General features: G+C 42.7%; 1 protein-coding gene across 1 annotated transcript in view; it reads left to right on the top strand.

Moving 5' to 3' along the window:
* Positions 1-21,650, top strand: part of Kiaa1210 (KIAA1210 ortholog) — a 46,117-nt gene that overhangs the window by 8,222 nt on the left and 16,245 nt on the right. The window contains exons 3-5 of the mRNA XM_052749410.1: positions 2,943-3,069; positions 10,596-10,751; positions 20,000-20,177. Coding sequence (XP_052605370.1) covers positions 2,943-3,069; positions 10,596-10,751; positions 20,000-20,177 — 461 coding nt within the window. The remainder of the gene's footprint in view (positions 1-2,942; positions 3,070-10,595; positions 10,752-19,999; positions 20,178-21,650) is intronic.

Raw genomic sequence — 21,650 nt, 5'->3', positions numbered from 1 at the left:
CCTTACAAGCAATGCCATTGTAGAACATTGTCTCAGAGTTCAAAGTAAGACTAGAAGAAGCCTGTCTACACAACAGAGGGGTAGGGGATGGAGACACTATCTGGTTTACCCTGCATTGTTTCTGCAAATTGGTAATGGCTATTTCTACAAAAAATGGTAGCTTCTCACTCCAAAATAGTCTCTTTACTCTGCTGTATTTGCCACCGTCTTAGAGTTTCTATTGCTGTGAAGAGAGACCATGACCATGCCAACTCTTATGAAGGAAAACATTTAATTGGGGCTGGCTTACAGTTTCAGAGGTTTAGTCCATTATCATCATGGTGGGACATGGCAGCTTGCAGGCAGACATGGTGCTGGAGAAGGAGCTGAGAGTTAATGCGTCTTGACCCACAGGCAACAGCAAGTGGTCTGAGATACTGTGCTTGGCTTGAGCATATATGAGACCTCAAATCCACCTCCACAGTGACACACTTCCTTCAACAAGGCTATACCTACTCCAACAAAGCCACATCTCCTAACAGTGCCACTCCCTATGAGCTTATGGGGATCAACTACATTCAAACTACCACAGCCACACTAAGAAATGTTGAGAGAGACATAAGGGGGATATTTTTGAAAGAAGCATAAATTAAATAAAGTATAACTGAAGAGCCTGAAGATCACTCCTGGCCTTTGTCCCTTGCTTAATGTGCTAGGACAAAAACCTTAGAGAACGCCACTCAAGTGTTTAGAAGAGAGATCAGGGTTTTCAGCCATGTAAACAATCAGTCAGCCATAAAACTTACAGCCAGTTGGGTGTGGTAGCACAAGTTGCAATGACAGTACTCTGGAGGCAGAGGCAGGGTGATCTTTACGAGTTTGAGGCCAGGTTGATCTACATAGCAAGTTCCAGGCTATTCAAGGTTACATGGTAAGATCCTGTCTCATGCAACAAACAAATAAAAAAATAGACATTTTAACACAGTACAACTCTAAGACATACTGGTTTGATATTTCCACGTTGAAGCACAATAGTATGAAAATATTGTCTTTCCTATAATTGAGCCATTGTGTTTCCATAAAAGTAGAAAACACTGTAAGTACAAGAAAAGCACTGCAACTCTTATCATATACTAGTTTGGAATCTGAGCTGAGGTGTTTTAGTGTCCATTGGCACTGTGTGACATGAGGAGTGCAAAGTGCATGTGTTGTGGGTTCAGAAGCAAGGATGCAACGAAAGCACACAACGCAACATGGATGAACATTGCCAGAAACACCCCAGATTCATCATGCAGTTGATTCCGAATTAGTTTTCAATCACTGCACATTTCCAGTTATGTAAACCCAAATGGGATTGCAACTCACAGTTAAAAAACAAAACAAAACAGGGCTTTACAGTCACCATTCCAGCATGGATAAAGGAGGGCATCATGAGGCTCTACCCCTAGTTGAGGATCTATTGGCAGTTGATGGCTACTAGAGAGTGTCAATTTTCTTAAGAGGTGTGGCCTTTGGTAGGTTTACTATGCTCCAATGGATGGCCCCACATGGGAAGCACTAATTAGAGACAGTGAATTTAAAAAGGGGATGGAAGAGGAGAGGGAGAAGTGGGAAGTATAGGAGGAGTTGGAGGGGGTAGGAGGAGTGAATACTATTTGGTTATTGAATCCCAAGTGGTCTGCCCTGAAAATATATGCAAATAAGCAACAGTGAATGGACTCAGCAGGCTATGCTTATATATTTATTCATATATTTATGTATATCTGTAACAGTAATTAAATTAAATTAAACAGTAATTAAATTAAAAGGTCCTGATTTTGAGAAGGAGGGAGGGGAATATGGGAGGGGTTAGAGGGTGGACAAAATGACATAATTATGTTTATGTGACTTCACCCAGAAACTGATGGAAACACACGCAGAGACCCACAGCCAAACATTAGGCAAAGCTTGGGGAATCCTGCAGAAGAGGGGGAGGAAGGACTGTAGGATCGAGTGGGGTCAAGGGCACCTCAAGAAAACTCATAGAACCAACAAACCTAGAGTTATAGGGGCTCACACAGACTGAACCGACAACCAGGGAGCCTGCATGGGACTAACCTAGGCCCTCTTCACATATGTTACAGTTGTATTACTTGGTCTTTGTGTGAGATTCCTAACAGTGAGAGCGGGGGCTATCTCTCATTCTGTTGCCTGCTTTCAGGACCTATTACTCCTTCCAGATTGCCTCATCCTGCTTTAATAGAAGAGGAGATGCCTACTCTCACTGCGACTGGATATCCTACAGCTGGCTGATATCCATGGGAGGCCCCCCTTTTCTGAAGAGAATCAGAGGAGGAGGAGTGGGGGAAGGTGGAGGTGAAGGGGGAGGGACTGGGAGGAGAGGAGGGAGGGGAAACTTTGGTTGCGATGTAAAAAAAAAAAGTAAAAAAAGAAGAAAAAAATCTTCAGCAAATTCTGTCACCAAAGAGGCCACCTCCAGAGAAGGCTATCCAGCTTTTATTTTGTGCATGGATACTTAGGACTATTCCACATAAATATAATGCTGAGAGTTCTACATCTTGGCTTGCAGGCAACAGGAAGTGAACACTGGGCATAGCTTGAGCAAAGGAGACCTCAAAGCCCACACTTCCTCCAAGACCATACCTACTCTAACAAGGCCATGCCTCCTAATAGTGCCACTCCCTTTGGGGGCCACTTTGTTTGAAACCACCATATGTATGTATGTATGTATGTATGTATGTATGTATGTATGCATGTATGTACTATGTGTATATACATTGCATGTGCCCATACTTTTGTTTTTGTGTTCTTACTCCACATCTCATAGACCAATTTCTGTTTCAGCACACATGCATCTCTGTCCTGCTTCCAAGCTGTCTCTGGTATCTATATCATGAACATACCTTGTTCTTTGATTCTGAATCCCTTGGACTGCTTTGAAAAGACTTTTCCTTTCCATGTAGGCCTAAGAGCAGCATGGGAGCCAAGGCCATATCCCACGATAGTGTCTTCTGTTTGGAGCCTGAGCCTGAAGCATCAGCAAGCAAACTGCGCTCTTCTCCAGATTCCCAGAGAGGCAGATCACAGCAGGTAACAATGAACTTGACCTCAGTCCAACTAGACACTATTCTATCTGACCCCTCCTCAAAGGAGGGAGGAATTTGATCCTGATTATCAGCTAATTCTACTTCACAGCAATATCTTAAACATGAAATAATACAATATGTAAATAGGTGTGTAACTATGTAACATGGCCAACACATTGTTGACTGCCATTAGTGTACTTACTTGACACACTCTAAGGATACCATCATTATTTTGATAGTGGAGAGTTCACGATTTCTGTGCTAGCATACCAATCCCCAAGCTTTTCTCTCTCTCCCACAGAGATCTCTTATCTCCAGATCTCTGTCGAAAGTCACAGGAACTGATGCCCTTGGAGCTTCGAGTGGATCTGTGGGCCACTATGAACCCAGAAGTGAACGCTGGGTCTCAGGTTTCAAGATTTCTGAGGTAACACCATGGAAATGTGTGGCACATGGACAGCTAAGCCAGAGAGATTGTCTTAGGGTTTCTATTGCTGTGAAGAGACAGTATGACTATGGAAACTCTTATAAAGGAAAACATTTAATTGGGGCTGGCTTACAGTGTCAGAGTTTTAGTCCATTATTGTCATGGAGGACAAACATGGCATCGTGCAGGCAGACATGGTGCTGGAGGAGGAGTTGAGAGATCTACATCTTGATCTGCAGGCAGCAGAGGACAGACTGTGTGCCACACAGGGCATAGCTTGAGCATATCAGACCTCAAAGCCTGCCCCCATAGTGACACACTTCCTATAACAAGGCCACATATACTCCAACAAGGCCATACCTCCTAATTCTGCCACTCCCTGTGTGCCTATGAGGGCCATTTTCATTCAAACCACCACATTCTACTCCCTGGCCCCCATACACTCGTGGCCTTGTCATAGTCCAACTTCAAAAGTCCCCGTAGTCTATTGCAGTATCAGCACTGTTTAAAAGTCCAAAGTTCAAAGTCTCTGCTGAGACTCATGCAATCTATTAACTATAATCCCTTATAAAATCAAAATGAAAAAGCAGATCACATACTTCCAATGTATAATGGCACAGTTTCAAAACATAGGCAATGAAACATAAATGAGTAAATACTGGACCAAAGCAAGACCAAAAACCAGTTGGGCAAACTTCAAACTCTGAATCTCCATGTCTGATGTCCAAGTGCTCTTCAGATCTGCAACTCTTTTCAGCTTTGTTGACTACAACACACTTCTTTCTCTTGGGCTGTCTCTATTCCCTGTTAGCAGCTCTGCTTGGCAGGTATCCCGTGGCTCTGGCATCTCCAAGATTTGGAGGTCTCCAAGGCAATCCAGGTTTCACCTTCATAGCTTCACACAATGGCCTCTCTAGGACTCTATGCAGGGATACCCTGCCACACACCTGGCCTCAGCAGCTTTCTTTAGTTGTGGAGGAAGATTCCATAACCCCTTTCTTCTATTCTTGACCCTAAAGCCAGAACAATGTGGATGAAGCTGCCAAGTTCTGCTACTTTGGGACTAGAACATGGCACCATTGTTCAAATACATTTTCACCAGCTTTCTGTTTTCAATGGTTTCCTTCACAGCCTAAGCTTGACTATCCTGGAAGTAGTTCTGTAGACCAGGCTGGCCTCAGACTCAGAGATCTGCCAGCCTCTTCCTTCCCAGTGCTGTGATTAAAGGTATTACCCCTATATCTGGCTCTAAACTTTTCTTTAACTCCTTTTCACAAATTGGAAGCTTAGCTGGGTGGGGACTTCCTCTGAGGTCACCAGTTCCTTTATTCCACTCAGCATTAGGCTTAACTCACAGAGATCTGCCTGCCTCTGCCTCCCAAGTGCTGGGATTAAAGATGTGCACCACCGCCTGAGCCATAATTCTTTAATTTAGCCTCAGGCAGATTTTTTTTACAAGGGCAGAAAATAGCCACATTCTTCACTAAAATATCATAAGAATGATCTCTAGGCAACATACTAATATTCTACTCCTCTGAAACTTCTTGAGCCAGGCCCCACAGTTCAAATCACCCTCAGCACTACTGTCTTTCATGCTCCCACTAATATGGCCCATTAAAGCCCACTTAAAGCATTCAGATACTTTTTAAATCCAAAGTCTCAAAGCTCACATTCCTCCAAACAAAAACATTGTCAGGCCTATCACAACAACACCCTAGTTCTTGGTACCAACTTCTGTCTTAGGGTTTCTATTCTGTGAAGAGACACCATGATCATGACAACTCTTACAATACAAGGGAAAACATTTTACTGGGGCTGGCTTACAGTTCAGAAGTTTAGTCCATTGTCAGCATGGTGGCATGCAGGCAAATAGGGCACTAGAGAGGGAATTGAGAGTTCAACATCTGGATTGACAGGCAGCAGGAAGAGAGAGTGATACTGGGCCTGCCTTGAGCATCTGAAACCTCAAAGTCTATCCCCAATGACATACTTCCTCCAATAAAGCCATACTTCCTCCAACAAGGCTATACCTATTTCAACAAGGCCACATCTCCTAATGGTGCTACTCCACATGTGCCTTTGGGGGCCATTTTCAATCAAATCACTACCCAGATCTATGCTCGAATTCTTGCCCTGAAACAATGGCTGTGGTTGTAGGACCACAGCCTTCCTCTGAGCCTTCCTTTCCTCATCGACATTGTACAATATTAATAGCCCCCTCAAAAATTTGCTTATGGGGATTGAGTGAAGACTCTGAAAGGTTAAAGAAGTCATTCAAGGGACTAGAGAGATGTCTCAGTGGTTAAAAGCACTGAATGCTCTTCTGTCTGTACCCTGAAGCACTGCCCCTAGTAGGCAGAAGGTAACTGGTAGGTACCTGGCTACCACCCGGGGCGTGGCCAAGACAAGGACCCCTTAAGACCTGGGATGAGATATGCTCACTCTCTCTTGGCTACCTCGTGATCTTGGATGCTGGATGCTGGATGCTGGTGCTGTGTATCAAGGCAAAATTGTCCAGAAAACCACGTTGGACCAAGCCCCCCCCCCAGGGGTGGGTAGGTACCTAGCAGTTACCTGCTGCCTACTAGGGGCGGTGCTTCGGGACACAGACAACCATCCCTACACAGAGGACCCAAGTTTGATTTCCAGCACCCCATGATAGCTTGCAATTATCTGTAACTCCAGTTCCAGGGGATCCAATACCTTCCTCTGGCCTCCATGGGCATCTGGGACAGGGTGCACACGCAGGCAAAATGCTCACATACATAAAATGAACGTAAATACAACTAATAAATATTTTTAAAAGAAATGATTCAGGACCACCCAGCTAGTACATTGTTGACTTAGAAATGTGTTCATGTGTGTTAACCTCAAAATCCATGGGCTTCCTATACCCCACTTCCTAAGATTCTCTAATTCTTCATATCTGCCCAGATATGGCAGCTCTCTTATGGTCCCAACAAAATTTATCATTTACATAGGACAGCCCCTTGCCTCCAGCTAATCCTAAACTTGTAAGATACATCCATTCTTCAGCCAGACACTTCTAGAACTCTGATCCAGAGGTGCTCTTCATGGAGCTGGTGTAAATGCCAGGGCACCAGTTTTTTAGCAGCTTGTCTCTCATTTACTGGTGGGTTTCCGCCTGAGCATCCCTGTGAAACTGGGGAAGCCACACAAGGAGACCATTCCCCACTGGAAAGCTGTTTTGTTTTGTTTTCACTTGATTTTGTATTTGGTAAAAAATAAGTTGAGTTTATTTCTGACACATCTGTTTGAGGTTTCAGGTGACTGACTCTGGTTTCTGAAGTGTGTGCAAATTCTGCTGGGTGCATTAATCTTGAAGGGTGGGGAAGACAGCACTGAGGGATTCAGAGGAGGGCATAGCTCTGTGGTGGCGGCCCCTGGTGCCACTGGACTGCTGCTTTCTTGCAGCACATTAGGGAAAGCATATTCTCCTGTACTTTCCAATACTCAGCCTGAAATAGCAACACCAGCTTTTGCATGCCCATAGTTACACTCTCTACCCCCTCATGGCCATTCCAAGTGTCATGGATTGTTTCTTATATTTGGAATGAAGCAGCCTAGTTCCTAGTCTCTGTACTTTTGCCCTCTTTTCTTAGTCCCCGCAACAGAGAAATTTTTGTAGTAGAGTTTCAGACATTAACTGTACAGACATTCAATCAAAAACAAGAGCTACTTTTTGAGAGGATTGCAAGGAAGTATTCTAGGGGCTTTATTTCTCATGATGAAGGGGATGGGAAAAACCACAAGAGTTCAAAGGCAAATTTTTTTTTTTTTTTTTCCACGTCAAGGTCTCGTTTATTGACTGGGTATTGAGGCTTATAAGCAGGGCTTCAGGCAGGGAGGGGGAGCAGAGGAAGCAAAAGGAGCGAAGAATGGAAAATTCCTAAGGAAGGGTGAGGTCGCTTTGGTCCCAGGCCCCTGCAGCTGGCTGATTAGCAGGTTTTCTTAAACGACCAGTGTGGGCCTACGTCTCATACACTGTTGGGCATGCCTGCCTCCTCCTGTGAAACATGCCCAGGGACAACAGAGGGCGCTGCATTAGTTTTTTTTTTTTTTTTTTCTATTGCAGTGATAAAGGCAATGACCAAAAGCAACTTGGGGAGGAAAGGGTTTATTTCATCTTATACTTCCAGGTGAACAATCCATCACTGAAGGAAGTCAGGACAGGAACTCAAGGCAGAAACACGGGGGCAGAAACATGGGTGCAGGAATATGGGGGCAGGAACATGGGGGCAGGAACTGAAGCAGAGGACACGGAGAAACATTAGTTACCGGCTAGCTGCTCATGACTTGCTCAGCCTGCTTTCTTATACCACTCAGGACCACCTGCCCAGGGATGGCAACACCCACAATGGGTTGGGCCCTCCTCTATCAAGTAGTGATCAAGAAAATTTCCCATAGAGTTGTCTACATGCAATCTGATGAAGCATTTTCTCAATTGAGATTTCTCTTTCCAGATAACTCTGACTTGTGTCAAGTTGGTGGGCGGGGGGGGTGGGGGGGTGGGGCGGGGGGAAGCTAACCAGGATAGGTGATAATATGTCGTAAATGACCATTTTAACCTCTGGGTAGAAAACTCCCTTCAAGTGCCAATATGACAGCACTACATGAAGGTTAATTGATGGCAAGGGTCCCAGGCGTCAGCCAAGGTGGCTGGCACTTTCCTGTAATATAAGCATTTATGGTGCTGAGGCAGGAGGACCTTAAGTTCAAGACTTGTTTCTTCTCCATAGTGAATTCCAGATTCCCCAGTTTTGAGGCCTTGTCTCAAAATACCAAACACACATACATACACAAAACCAAATGAATCAAGCCTCCTTACATTCAGTGTTCCATAGATCCTGGTGGAAGTATAGAATTGTCCAGTGCCTGCATCCCTTGAAGAGTTTGGGTTCATTTTTAAATAAAAAAATTTATATGTGTGTGGGGTGGGGGTATGTGCACATGAGTGCAGGTTCCCACAGAGGTCAGAGGTGTTGAGTTCCTCTGGAACTGGAGGTACAGGCTATTGTGAGCTGCCTGATGTGGATCCTCTGCAAGAACAGTACATGTTCCTAGTCACTGGGCAATCCCTCCAGGCCCAGGGCAACGTTCTTAGTGGATCATAAGTGACCTTCGTAGCATCTAAACATTGTGAGGGAGGAAATCCAGGTCTTCACTTGTGTCTGAAATACTAAGAGGGAACCAATTTTATTCCTTTCCAGACCTTCACCTGACACCCTCTCTGATGTGTTGGGAACACTTTTCTTACCACTCTCAGGCCCAACTCTCATTTTCCAGTTCTTCGTAAGGGAGCAATAGACCATTGGCTCTGACTGTTGCCTGTCCACTTCCTAATCATGGCCTTCAGTATGGTACCTCCATCCCAGGCGCTTACTACTCACGAGGAAACAAGAGTGGTTAAGGACACAAGCTATCAATTTGGCAAGCTATTTCAAATACTTGCCTTGCAACTGATAGGATTATGAGCAGTTACATCATCTCTCAAATCTCATTTTCTCCATATAGATAATGGAGATCATTACTAGTAAACATTTGTGAGAATAGTGCTGTTTAAATGAGATACATCTGTGGAGATTTCTCACTGCCTGGTATTTTATAATCCATTAGTGAAAGGTATTTGTCATTGTTTGTAATAATTATCATTAGACTTGGGCTTAGGGATGGTTGGTTGTAGCAATAGTTGATTCAGGCTCAGTCCCTAAGTTCCCAGTAGAGACTGGTAGCAATAAGGGAGCACTAGAAACCCTGGCCAGGAGTTATCCAGGAGCAAAATCTTGGCAAACTTCCACTGTGTCCATTTTTCTTTGGCTAGTGTCTGGAGGTTCTATGTCTTGAGCTATGCAGAACCTTAGACAGAAGCAAGCAATGTTGGCTCTAGAGAAGAAATAACCACATTTCATGAATTATTGTAGGCCCAGTTCATAGGATTGGGCATGGCACACTGTAGATGGTACAGTCTTGCTGAGCACAAGTCTCTAGATTTTTCTTCAACATTCCCAGAAAAATCAACCTTAATGATATTAAGACAAGAAATAAATATTGTCAAGATCCGGCCCAGACAATTCTTGGAGCAAAAAGACTAGAGATTGTAGTGTGGAAGCTAATCTCAGATCATAATCTCAAGATTTTGCTTCTGTAAGCACCAGGCTCCAAAGACATAGCCAAAATTCAAAGAAAGATCAAAATGAAACAAGATTTCTAGATAGAATCCAGAATGGGCTAAAACCAAGACTCTGGCTTTAATCAAATAAGAAATTAGGAGTTTCTGACTTTGTTTGGGGATTGGCAAAACTGTGCAGAAACCCAGAGGCAAAACCAAGACAGTTGGCCTTTGATTTAAGTAGGTATTAGACACGAAGGCAAGGAGGCAGGAGATTACTTCCTGAGCCTATTTTTCAGTTGTTATTTTATGTACATACATATACATACATATATAAAGGCATACATACATACAGGCACATTCATATATATATATATATATATATATATATATATATATATATATATATATATATATATATATATTCCCTGATGAATTAGCATTCAAATATATGAGCCTGTGGGGGCCATTCTTATTCAAACTACCACACAGCACTTTCAGCTTAGACATTTGTAGAAGTTAGAGGACAAACTCACAACCTCAGGTGTTTATTCTTGCCTTTCAACCTCCTTTCTTTCAGACAGGGTCTCTTTGCTGTTTTTCTATTGTCTACATCAGGCTATCTGGCCTGCAACTTTCCAGAGAGTCTCCTGTCTCTGACTCCCATCTTGCCATCGAGCCAGTGGCATTACAGATGCTTCTACCACCCACCCTAATTTTACATGAGTTCTGGGGATTTGAACTCAGATCCTCATCTTTGCACGGCAGGAACTTTCACCTACTGGGCCATCTCCCAGACCTTATTAGCATTTTTCCTTTTACATAATGCTAGATTTCATTATGAATTTTTTATATATGTAATTTTTTTTTCTTTTTTGGCTTGTCAGTCTTTCACCAGTTAAGGAACAAAAGAACACCAGTAGCCTGGGAAAAGCGCCCAAGTTTGAACCTCTTCCATTCTCCCTTTTAACAGATCCCACCTCTGCGCTTACGGAAACTCAGTATCAGCCCGAGTGTTATCCGATCCCAGAAAGTCTCTAGGGATTCCAGAACAGCCTTTTCCGGTGACAAGACACTCAAGAGCTGCAAAAAGAAGTCTTCATCACAGCATTCACCAACGCCAAGGAAGGTGACTATTAGTTCTACTCTTGGGGATTGGTTCGAGGGTGGCCTCCCATCAAAGACATCATTTCTTGTTCTATGTTCTCTTGCCAAACCCAACTCCAGGGACAGACCAGAGTGGTACTTTGTTTGGAAAAGAAATTGCTACTCTTGGCTTTTGCATAATGGTTTACATTTTCCATTTAGGTTTACAAACCAGATAATTACCAGTTTAACCCATACACAATGAAAGACACGGTTTCTGAAATACACAATAGTTTACGATACGTTCAGTTATTTTATGAAAACTAAAATAGAGCTTTTTTAACAAAAGCAAACACTGTATACTTTTATTTTATTAAGAAGTCTTTTATTCATTTTGCATACCAACCACAAAAAAGTCAGAGGTTAGGTAATGTAATATTATTTCCTAACTGTCTACTGCAATAAAAGGCAGTTGGCACATGAGTGGGAGAGTGTGTGTATGTGTTTTGTATGTTTAGATCTGCCAACCAAATAGTATCCATTAACAATTGGCAAATTAGTAGATTGTACTCATGCTGACAGCTCCATTTATCTTAATTGGTTGTTGTGAACTTACATGGATTTAGAATTTGGAGCCATTAGTACTGGGAACTAAAAGTAAACAGAAACATAATTTATACCAAAAATAACTGCTGGAACAAAACTATCTTGTTGTGAAGAATTCTGTAAAGGCATCTGGGGTTAGAGCCCAGTGACATTGTACCTGCTTAGCATTTGCATGAAGCAAAGCAGCCTTTGGTTAGAGCAAAGTTAAAGCACAGACTGATATAAGGGGACGGGAATCATTCATTTATGGAATTGGGTTATGACTATTTTCTGCAGAGCACCACTAAATCAGATGGATTGGAATGGGCAGTCTGAGTTGGTGGAAAGATTGAATTAGATACCATTTTTTATTGTGGGAAAATGTGGTTAACATAAAATTAATCATGAAAACTATTTTTAGAGTACAGTTCAGTGGGATTACATACACCCATCATCACTATCTAGATCCAGAGCTTGTTTGATTCTCCTAAATGGAAACCCAGTACCCGTGAAGCAGTGACTCCTCTTTCCTATCTTCTGTCAAACTGACAACATTAATTCAGTTTCTCTGTCTTTATTTTCCTATTTGATATAAATGGAATGAATAATATGAGGAGTTTATAGATAGCTTCTTTCATTTAGCATATTGGTTTTGAAGTTCACCCATGTTGCAGCATGTATCAGAGCCTCATTCCTGTTTATGGCTGAGTAACTGTCCTTTGTAGGTATCACACTCTGTTTAGTCATTCATCCTTTGATGGATATTCATGCCTCAAAAACAGAACAGCCCCTCAGATCGAACTGAGCTGAGTCAAGTTAATATAAGGCAGAAGTTGAGTCTTTGGGATTATGGTGTTATTGCTAATCATCCCCAGACATTATAGTCTGTGCTCTTTCTGCCATGATTCCAGATTTATTACTTTACTACGGTGAATCTAGGGGGCATTCAGTTGGCAGCATGCAGTTCTAAGGAAGCAACTTTCATTGGCATCCCGTAGACAAACTGGCCTGGGTAGATGATTCTTTAAGCAGATAGGTGACTCAGTTTACCCATTCTGGCCCCTAACTCTTTTTTTAAAATTTATTTTTATTTTATTTTTCTTTATTAAGAAATTTTCTACTCACTCCTCATGCTATCCACAGATTCCCCCCTCCTCCCTCCTCCCACCTCCCAGCCCTCTTTCCCAAGCCACCCCGCATCCCCACATCCCTCAAATCGAGGTCTCCCATGGGGAGTTAGCAGAGCCCAGCTCACTGAGCCTAGGCAGGTCCAAGCCCCTCCCCGCTACACCAAGGCTGTGCAAGGTGTCACACCACAGGCACCGGATTCCAGAAGCCTGCCCATAGACCAGGGACAGATCCCGATCCCCCTGCCTGGGTGCCTCCCAAACAGTTCAAGCCAAACAACCATCTTCTGTGTCCAGATGGCCCCGAACTCTTATCCCCAAATGCTTCCCCACAAAGCCAGTTCCCATTGTCTTCTCACCGAACAACAAGAAGGAAACTAAGCAGAATAGAAAACATCCAGATAGATCAGAGTAACAATGATTCCATCTCTACGTTTTGGGAGCAATTTGCTGGCTTTTTCTTCTCTCCGCTGCTTCCCTCTACTGACAGAAGGGGGAAATGCATGCCACCAATTACTGCCCTAGGTGCTCAGGCTTGCTTTCTCAGAGTCCCCTGGGTTGGAATTGGGAGGCTTACTTAAGCAGTTGCCACCACAGTCTCTTTCTTCCACAAGTCCTTAGGCAGAGAGTGGGATTCCTGGTATGTTTCAGTTTCAGTCTGCAAAGCATGTGGCTTTCTCCTAGATAACTCTCCCTCCTGCTGATTGAAACCTCTAATCTAGTACAGGGGTCCCCACTTCTTTACATTAGGCAAGAAAGGCAGTGAGCACGAGCAGGTATCTCTGCACATCACATATGACATGTGACTCTGTGTCTGATCTCAGTGTTTGTCATGCAGAGGAATCCAAATATCCCGTAGTAGATAGTTGGACTGAGCAGGGTGTAATTCACCTCACACTTTAACCAGGGGATCTCCTTGCATAATGCTTCCCAGCACCCCATCATCCCCATGACTTTGGTCATCTTTAGCCACAAGGCAGTGATAGAACTCTTTTTTCAGTACTGGGTTTAAGAGGAAAAATAATTGTATGGGAAAGAAGTTGCGCACACAGGACCAAGTAAATCTTCTCCCTTGTGAACAGGGTGGCACAGGTTAAAGTCACAGCTGATTAAATACCCCGCCTTAGTCCCCTCAAAGAGTAAATGTTTCTGTGTTAACGTGTGGTAGGTTAGGTTCTTCCATTATGTTGGCTAACGGAGTTCATTTAGATCGCCGCACATCTGCTTCTTTTGATCACGATTCTTGTGTTAGTTTTGGTGGCTTTCTTCATAATCAATTCACTCTTCATGTTTATAACTAAGTCTCTGAAACTCAGAGCATTCTTTGTTAAATTCATATGATAAATCAGAGGGGAGTGGAATAACACCTTCCAGTTATTACGTGGAAATTGGCGGTGTACAGAGCACTCGGCTTTCTCTCTAAGATTTTAAGATAGAAAAGGAAAGACACTAGCTGCCCATTGTAGGTGAAACAAGTGACTCAGAGAGGTGAAAGAATTTGGACAAGGCCACAGAGCTGATCAGAGATAAAGCTGAAACTCGAACCCGGGATCCCTACCCATGGTCCATAGCACTTTTCACTGAGCCATGTGACTTTTAGCAGTCCTATAAATTCGAATGGTCGATCAATGCGTGACAGTTGCAATGACATTGTTTATTAGCTAATACAACAGGGAAGCTGACACCTACCTCACTGCCACCATGTTAAATGTGGGCTGCCCTATAGGAGGTGTTTCCTGTGGGAAAGGCATTGTGTTAAACATTTCTCATGTGTCATCTTAGTTGATCTTTGCAACAGCACAGCAACGTCTCTATTATTGACTGAGACTTAAAGAGGTTAAGAAACTTGAATCAGGAAATGGTATGGCCAGAACCTCAAATTAAGTGCTATTTAATTTCACACAGGAGGAAACCCAGGGCCTCGTGTTCACAGAGCGCATGCTTTAACCCGTGTGCACTCAGCCTCCATGCTGCATGTTCTTATTTTTAAGTGATTAAATGAAAAAGAAATTGAAGTGATTGTGCTAGGAGGGAGGATGCAGGCTACAACTGCACTTCCACCTCCTAGAATGTTGAAGTTGGAAAGTGCTGGCTCAGCAGTTTTTATGTACCGAGGATTTGAGTGAATCAGTAGCTGAGTGGGCACCATCAGGAACGGGGACAGACACTTCTTTAGCACATCCAGGGAATAAACAACAACGACAGCAACAACAAAAACCTACCGGTAACAAGAACTCTTACAACCTGTGCCAGCATCTCTTAGCACAAACACCTTTTACTGGGAACAGTTTTTCCACCAAGATCTGTACATTACTAAGGCAGTGTACTTTACAGCCTCAGCTCACACAGACCCAGGCTCCACAGCACCTCAGTGTCAGACCCTCCTGGACAGCTACAGAATATATTTGCCACAAAGTTCCAACCTTCCCCAAAATATTTGATGAAACCTGAGCCTAATAGTCCCTAGGTTTCCAATTTTTAAAGGTTGGCTCTCACCATATAGTTAGCCTAGGCTGGCCATGCACTCCAAAACCTGCTGCAGCCTCTCAGTTACTGGGCTTACAGACTGTGCCAAAGCACATGACTATTATTCTTACTTAACACAAGAGAGGATTTTCTCTGTCCTGAGAAGCCAACCCATACTGTTCTCTATCTGTTAATCCCAAAGATGGGAAGAGAAAGACCATCGACTCGAATAACCATGGCCAAATTAGTTAAAGCAAGTTTTTGTATTCATGTACATGGGCTGCCTTCCCATAAGGCAAGGTGCAAGAGGTCAGCATTGGACGTGAGGAAGACTAGGCTTTTTTTTTTATAGCTGAGGGGTAGGGGTTACAGGAGTAGAATATAAGCATAACAAGTTAGTCCTAACAACCACCTGAAACAAAGACATGATTGCAAGGTGGGCATAACAAGGTAGTCATAACAACAGGTAGTCATAGGTGGTCATATGACCTTTTGAAACAAAGGCAGGGTTGCAAGATGGTCATAAACAATTTTTTGAAACAAAGACATAATTACCATTCCTGGAACAGACAGTACAGAACCATTTGTAGTTAAGGTTACAGGTGGGGCATAATCCAACCCTTGAGAAACAGAGGTTTAATTATAAACAGGAATGAACCCAGTGTGTCTTTACTATAAAATGGCTTTTAAGCCTACTATGGAGGCAGGCTGGTTCTTCATATCCCTTCACCAGTATCTTATCAACTACAAAGAAAGAGAGGGAAGCCTAACACAGAGAGAAAAAGATGCAATCATTAAAAGGATGACCTAAGTGTGCATTATTGACTGAGCTGCTTCCTGCTAGGTCTAAATACTTGATAGGAGGGAAAATAGAACTGAAATGTGTTTTAATTTTTCAAAGCACCTCCATTAACCTAGCTAATAGCAAGAGTGTCTAGTCCAATCCCTACCAACCAGTACCGAAAGATCCCTTTGCTTTGCCCAAATCCCCAATCAGCTTTCTTTCCCAGGACGGATGTCCATATATTCAATCCTCTCTTACACACAGAAGAGGGGAAAACACCTCCATCTTCCTTAACACTGTGCACATGGGTACAGATAGTGTGAGCTTGTCTGAGTTCAGATGGAGGAGCTGGGAAAAGAAAACTAGAGAAAGGAGTCCCATTCCCTTTACTCACTTTTCCTTTCAGAGTCCTGCCAGAAGGACATTTGATTTGCTCTTCCTAGGTAACTCATACTATCTTATGATTGACTCCCTTGGTAACTGTTCTAGGGAGATACTAAACAATATGGCTGAGGGAAGAGATGAGGCATAAGAAGGAACCAGAAGAAATCCATAGATTCCTCTAAGACAATTAATGGAATTATTTATGAACTCCATGTGCTTTCATTTGAAAATGTGCTAGATCAGTTGTCAGTCCTTATTCTCTACTCTGGCCCTAAAATACCTAAAATGACAATCTGAAAGTCTGCCAAGCCATTCCCAGGCCCTTTTCCTGATATTCTTATGCTCCAGCTCTGTTTTATTTTGCTTTGAATACTAGGTATTGAACTCAGGGCCTTTCACATGCTGAACAAATGCTCTACCACTGAGCCACACCCCCAGTTACTGTCAGGTCTCACTTCTGGATGATTTTAATATGGGGGTCCCTGAATCTTATGTTAAGAAATACTGTTCAGAGCTCTAGAGTATATACAGTTTGTTTAACCCACTGGCGGGTTATAGGAAATATGTAAATCCAAAGATACTCCATTTCCACACAACTCACTGTGAGCCTACAAAAGAGCCTCTGGGGGCTAGTTTTAACCGTATGTCTGAGTACAAGGCCCCATAGGTGATTTTTCTATGTAGTTTTTAGTTCAGATTGGAGGATAGATGTAGGTCAGTGCTTGGGTCAATGAGAGTTGAACTGGTACAAGAAGACTAGCAGTTGAGGTTAAGTTTGATGGCTTCTTGGCTGTGATTGTGATGGGAATAAATTAACTCCCTCTTCTACACACCCAATCTGGAAATTGACAGGTTCTTGTTTAGCCTGATCTTTCTGTGATACTGTAGAATAGTTGTCACTGGAGCAAAAATGCTATTATGTAGTGTTCATACTGCAAGGTTTGGGAGGTCAATCAAATTAAAATTGCTCTGTATTTTTTGCCATTTTGGCATCTTAGGTTGGCTTTTATACAAAGCAAGTTGCATGGTATCCTTTTAGGGTTTCCACATCTAGATCTCTTTCGTTTAACTGGAAATAGTGAGGTCTTAGATAGAATGACTAAAATGACACAGGAAACACAGGAGCTTGCTTGGCCAACATTTAGACCAGCAAATCTGGTAGAAGCTTTTAACGCAATTAATTCACCAGTTAAAATCATTGCTAATCAACAACTATGCACTAACACACACACATAAAGTGTATAAAGAGTATACTCAGTCTAAAGAGGCAAAGCAAGGAAAGGGTAGGCACATTCAGTTGGCACATTTCTGGTCTTGCAATCACAAGGACTTGAGCTTGACCCCCAGAATTCACTTAAAAAAGACAAAAGAAAAAGCCAGGTATGGTGGCATTTACTTATAATCTTAGCACTGAAGAGGTGGAGACAGGTGGATCCCTGAAGCTTGCCAGCTACCCAAAATAGCCTACCTACATCGTGAGTTCTAGGCCAATGAGAGACCCTTTCTCAAAGGGAAAAGGCAGCTAGCACCCGAGCAGCAACATCTGAACTTGTCCTCTGGCCTATGTGTGCATGCTTGTGCACACAGATGCACAGAACAAACAGACAAACTGAAAACATGAAATTTCTTCTTTATGGAGCTCAAACTGTAATGGAAAATATGGACAATGAAAGAGATTATGAAAGAAAACATACATAAGACAGTGATGAAAGTGTTGGGGAAAAAACGATGCAAGAAAGAGGTGGAGCTGGGGAGATGGTTCAGTGGGTAAAGCGCTTGCTGTACAGGCATGAGAACCTGAACTCAGAGCCTATGGAAAAACCAGTTGGGCATCACATATATTTGTAACCTCAGTGCCAGGGGGAGGGGGCAAAGACAGATGGATCCCAGGGCCTCACCAGCCAGTCTAGCCAAAATGGCAAGTTCTAAGTTCATTGAGAGACCTTGTCTCAAGAAATTAGGTGGAGTGTAGTTGTTTTTTTTTTCTTGTTTGGGGGCTGCCACCCAGCTCCCAAATAAACACACAGAGACTTATTCTTACTTATGAATGCCTGGCCTTAGCTTGTCTTGTTTCTTGCCAACTTTTCTTAACTTTAAATTATCCCCATTTACCTTTTGCCTCTGGGCTTTTTATCTTTTTCTTAGTTCTGTATTTCTTACTTTCACTCTTATTCCATGACTGACTGTGTAGCTGGGTGGCTGGCCCCTTATGTCCTCTTCCCTTCTCTGGCTACTGCTTTTCCTCCCAGATTTCTCCTATTTATTCTGTCTGCCTGCCAGCCCCACCTATCCTTTCTCTTGCCTTGCTATTGGCTGTTCAGCTCTTTATTAGACCAATTAGGTGTTTTAGATAGGCATAGTAACACAGCTTCACAGAGTTAAACAAATGCAAGACAAAATAATGCCACACATCTTTACATCATTAAACAAATGTTCCACAGTATAAACAAATGTAACACATCTTAAGCTAATATTCCATGAGCCGGGCGGTGATGGCACATGCCTTTTAATCCCAGCACTCGGGAGGCAGAGGCAGGCAGATCTCTGTGAGTTCGAGGCCAGCCTGAGCTACAGAGCGAGTTCCAGGACAGGCTCCCAAACTTACACAGAGAAACCCTGTCTTGAAAAACCAAAAAAAAAAAACAACTAATATTCCACAACAGTGGAGAGTGATAGAGGAAGACATCTGATGTGTTGACCTCTGGCCTTCATGGGTGCACAAATGGGCAAGGCCACCTGCATACACATGCACAGCACACAGTGTACACACACACACACACACACACACACACACACACACACACACACACACACACACACACCAATGATAAAATGTTTAAGTAGGTTGGCTTTGGAAGGCTTCCATGAGAAGACAGATTCTGAGCAGAGACCATACATAAGTGAGGGAGCTTACATACATGGACATGGTGGATAACATGCCTATCAGTACAAAAGCCTCTGGAGAGCATGTTTAGACTGCAGAGCAGCAAATTAACAGTGTTTCTGGATCAGCAAATGGTAGAAAGTTTAGGACAGAGAAACCAGAGAGAGACACAGTCATGTGAGGTTAACTGGGGCATAGATCTTATCATACACTCCTAAGAGGCCAGAACCATAAGATGATCTTTATGAAGCTCAGAACAATAAAACAAGGGAAGTTATTCCATGTGCTGAGCAGTCAATTAGTAATTGTAAGTGATGACACAAGCCAAATTATACTGGGAAGAGGTGTTTATAAATTAATGGATGACAGTTGCATAAAGAAGTTAAGAAAAGCCAGGCGGTTTAATCCCAGCACTTGGGAGGCAGAGGCAGGCGGATCTCTGTGAGTTCGAGGCCAGCCTGAGCTACAGAGCGAGTTCCAGGACAGGCTCCCAAACCTACACAGAGAAACCCTGTCTTGAAAAACCAAAAAAAAAAAAAAAAAAAACAACTAATATTCCACAACAGTGGAGAGTGTAAAGTTAGTGGGCTCTCTATGAAAACGCAGCTTGCAAATAGGCCTTCTTTCAACTGGATTTTCTTTCTGCACCTAAATGTCCAACACTTCAGCCCTGAAGCCCCATAGAGTTTCGTTCATACAAGGATGCACCTCGCTCCCTAGCCAGATGTCTTCCTGTCACTAATAAGGAAAGATGGGACACAAGAACAAACAAACATTCCACCTTGTAAACTCCACTATGTGCTTGTGTTCTAATTGTGAGGGCAACAGGACACCTCTGGTTGCTTCCTGAGTGAGGGGGCACCCCCAATTTCTTCATATTTCTTGCTTTCATTTACAAAGGAACCAAAGTGTGGCATTTATACAGAAAGGGGAAAGAAAGAGAGCAGTCATCCATGAAAGGTTTTCTTAGGCATTCCTTAGCAAGGAAGAAGCATTTCTGGCTTCAAGGGCAGTGGCAGCATCCGCATAGATTGATTCATGTATTTTTTTCCACACTACAGAGCATCTCGGAACTGTCCTCAGATCTATCACAATCCTCTCAAAGCAGCACTCAGCAGCCCTCGGGGTTCAGTACCCCAGCCACTTCACAAGGCTGCTTGGATTCTTCAGCTGCTAAATACAAGATAGCTTTAAGCCCCCGGAAACTGAAGAGGAAGAAGACCATTTCCTTGTCTGTAAGTCTCTCAAGAGATCCTGCATCAAACTGTGAGAAAAGATGAGTTCTGGCCTGTACCCACTGCTGTTAGGAAACTGTATGTGTATAGATGTGTCTGCCCTTCAGACACTGGGCCATGGCATTGTTATCTACAAAGTTTATGCTTCAGAACCATGCAACTGAATTTTTAAAAAAAAAAGATGCCCAAAATATCTCATCATGCTCTAAGTTTGTGGTTTTCTGTTGGGCCACATTCAGAGATATCCCTGGCCAAGTGTGACCATGTGCTGCATGAGGGCTACAGGCTGGACACAGTTGATGGGTGACCCAGTAGGAATAGTAATGTATATACCACATTGTCTTGACCTTGATGCATGTAGTGGGTGAGAAAGACTGTTGGTTGCATGAAATGTCCTATCTATTTGACACTTCTATAAAAGGGAAAGCAGAAGCAGAGTTAACCCTGTACAACCTACTTATTGGTTTAATGCCTGGAAATCCCCTCAGTCCTCTCTGCAGAGGGTATTCAAGCCTAGTCTGGATGAAGACTCATTTACTTATTTATTGATTGATCATATGAGACCCATGAGTTATAAACTGCTGTGTTGCTCCACTCATCTTGAGACCAAGCTTTCAGCAACTCCAATCATTCAGAATTCAGGTGATAACTATTCCAAAGACCTCCACATGTTGCCACAGAGTTCTGTATGAGTTACTAGCAAGCAGAGCTATATTTAGGCAAAGCTAGGAAGTTAGAATCATGGCAGTGGGGTTTGGAGAGATGGCTCAACGGTTGACAGCTCATATGCTGTCAGTACCCATGTCAGGTGGCTTACAATTACCTGTAACTTCAGCTTCAGTAATTCAATGTCCTCTTCTGGACTCTTTAGGTACCTGCAGATACACATGTACAGACCCACACAAAGGCACATAATTAAAATAAAAACATATTTTTAAAATGTTTTCTTAAATATCACCTGTGTTCAAGGCTATTCCTCACTTTCTCTTCTATCAGGTTCAGTGTATCTGGTTTTATATTGAGGTCTTTGATCCACTTGGACTTGAGTTTTGTTCAGGGTGATCAATATGGATCTATTTCCATTCTTTTACATGCAGACATCCAGTTTGACCAGCTTTCTTTTTTCCATTGTATAATTTTGCTTCTTTGTTGAAAATCATGTGTTCATAGGTGTGTGGATTTACTTCTAGGTCTTTGATTTGATTCCATTGATTAATCTGTCTGTTTTTAAGCAATTAAAAACATGAGGTTTCTAATTATTATTGCTCTGTAGTACAGCTCAAAATCAGAGATGGTGATTCTTCAGAAGTTCTTTTATTATGTAGGATTATTTTAGCTATCCTTGTTTTTTTGTTTTTCCATATGAAGTTGAGTATTATTCTTTCAAGGTCTGTAAAGGATTGTTGTTGTTGTTGTTTGCTTTTGCTCTTTTAGGGGTCTGCTACTCAGCTCCCAAATAAATCACACACAGAGGCAT

Source organism: Peromyscus californicus, unplaced genomic scaffold (genome assembly GCF_007827085.1).
Source record: "Peromyscus californicus insignis strain IS unplaced genomic scaffold, ASM782708v3 Scaffold_10__1_contigs__length_136768540, whole genome shotgun sequence".
Classification (NCBI taxonomy): Eukaryota; Metazoa; Chordata; class Mammalia; order Rodentia; family Cricetidae; genus Peromyscus; species Peromyscus californicus.
This window is presented reverse-complemented; position numbering and strand designations above follow the sequence as displayed.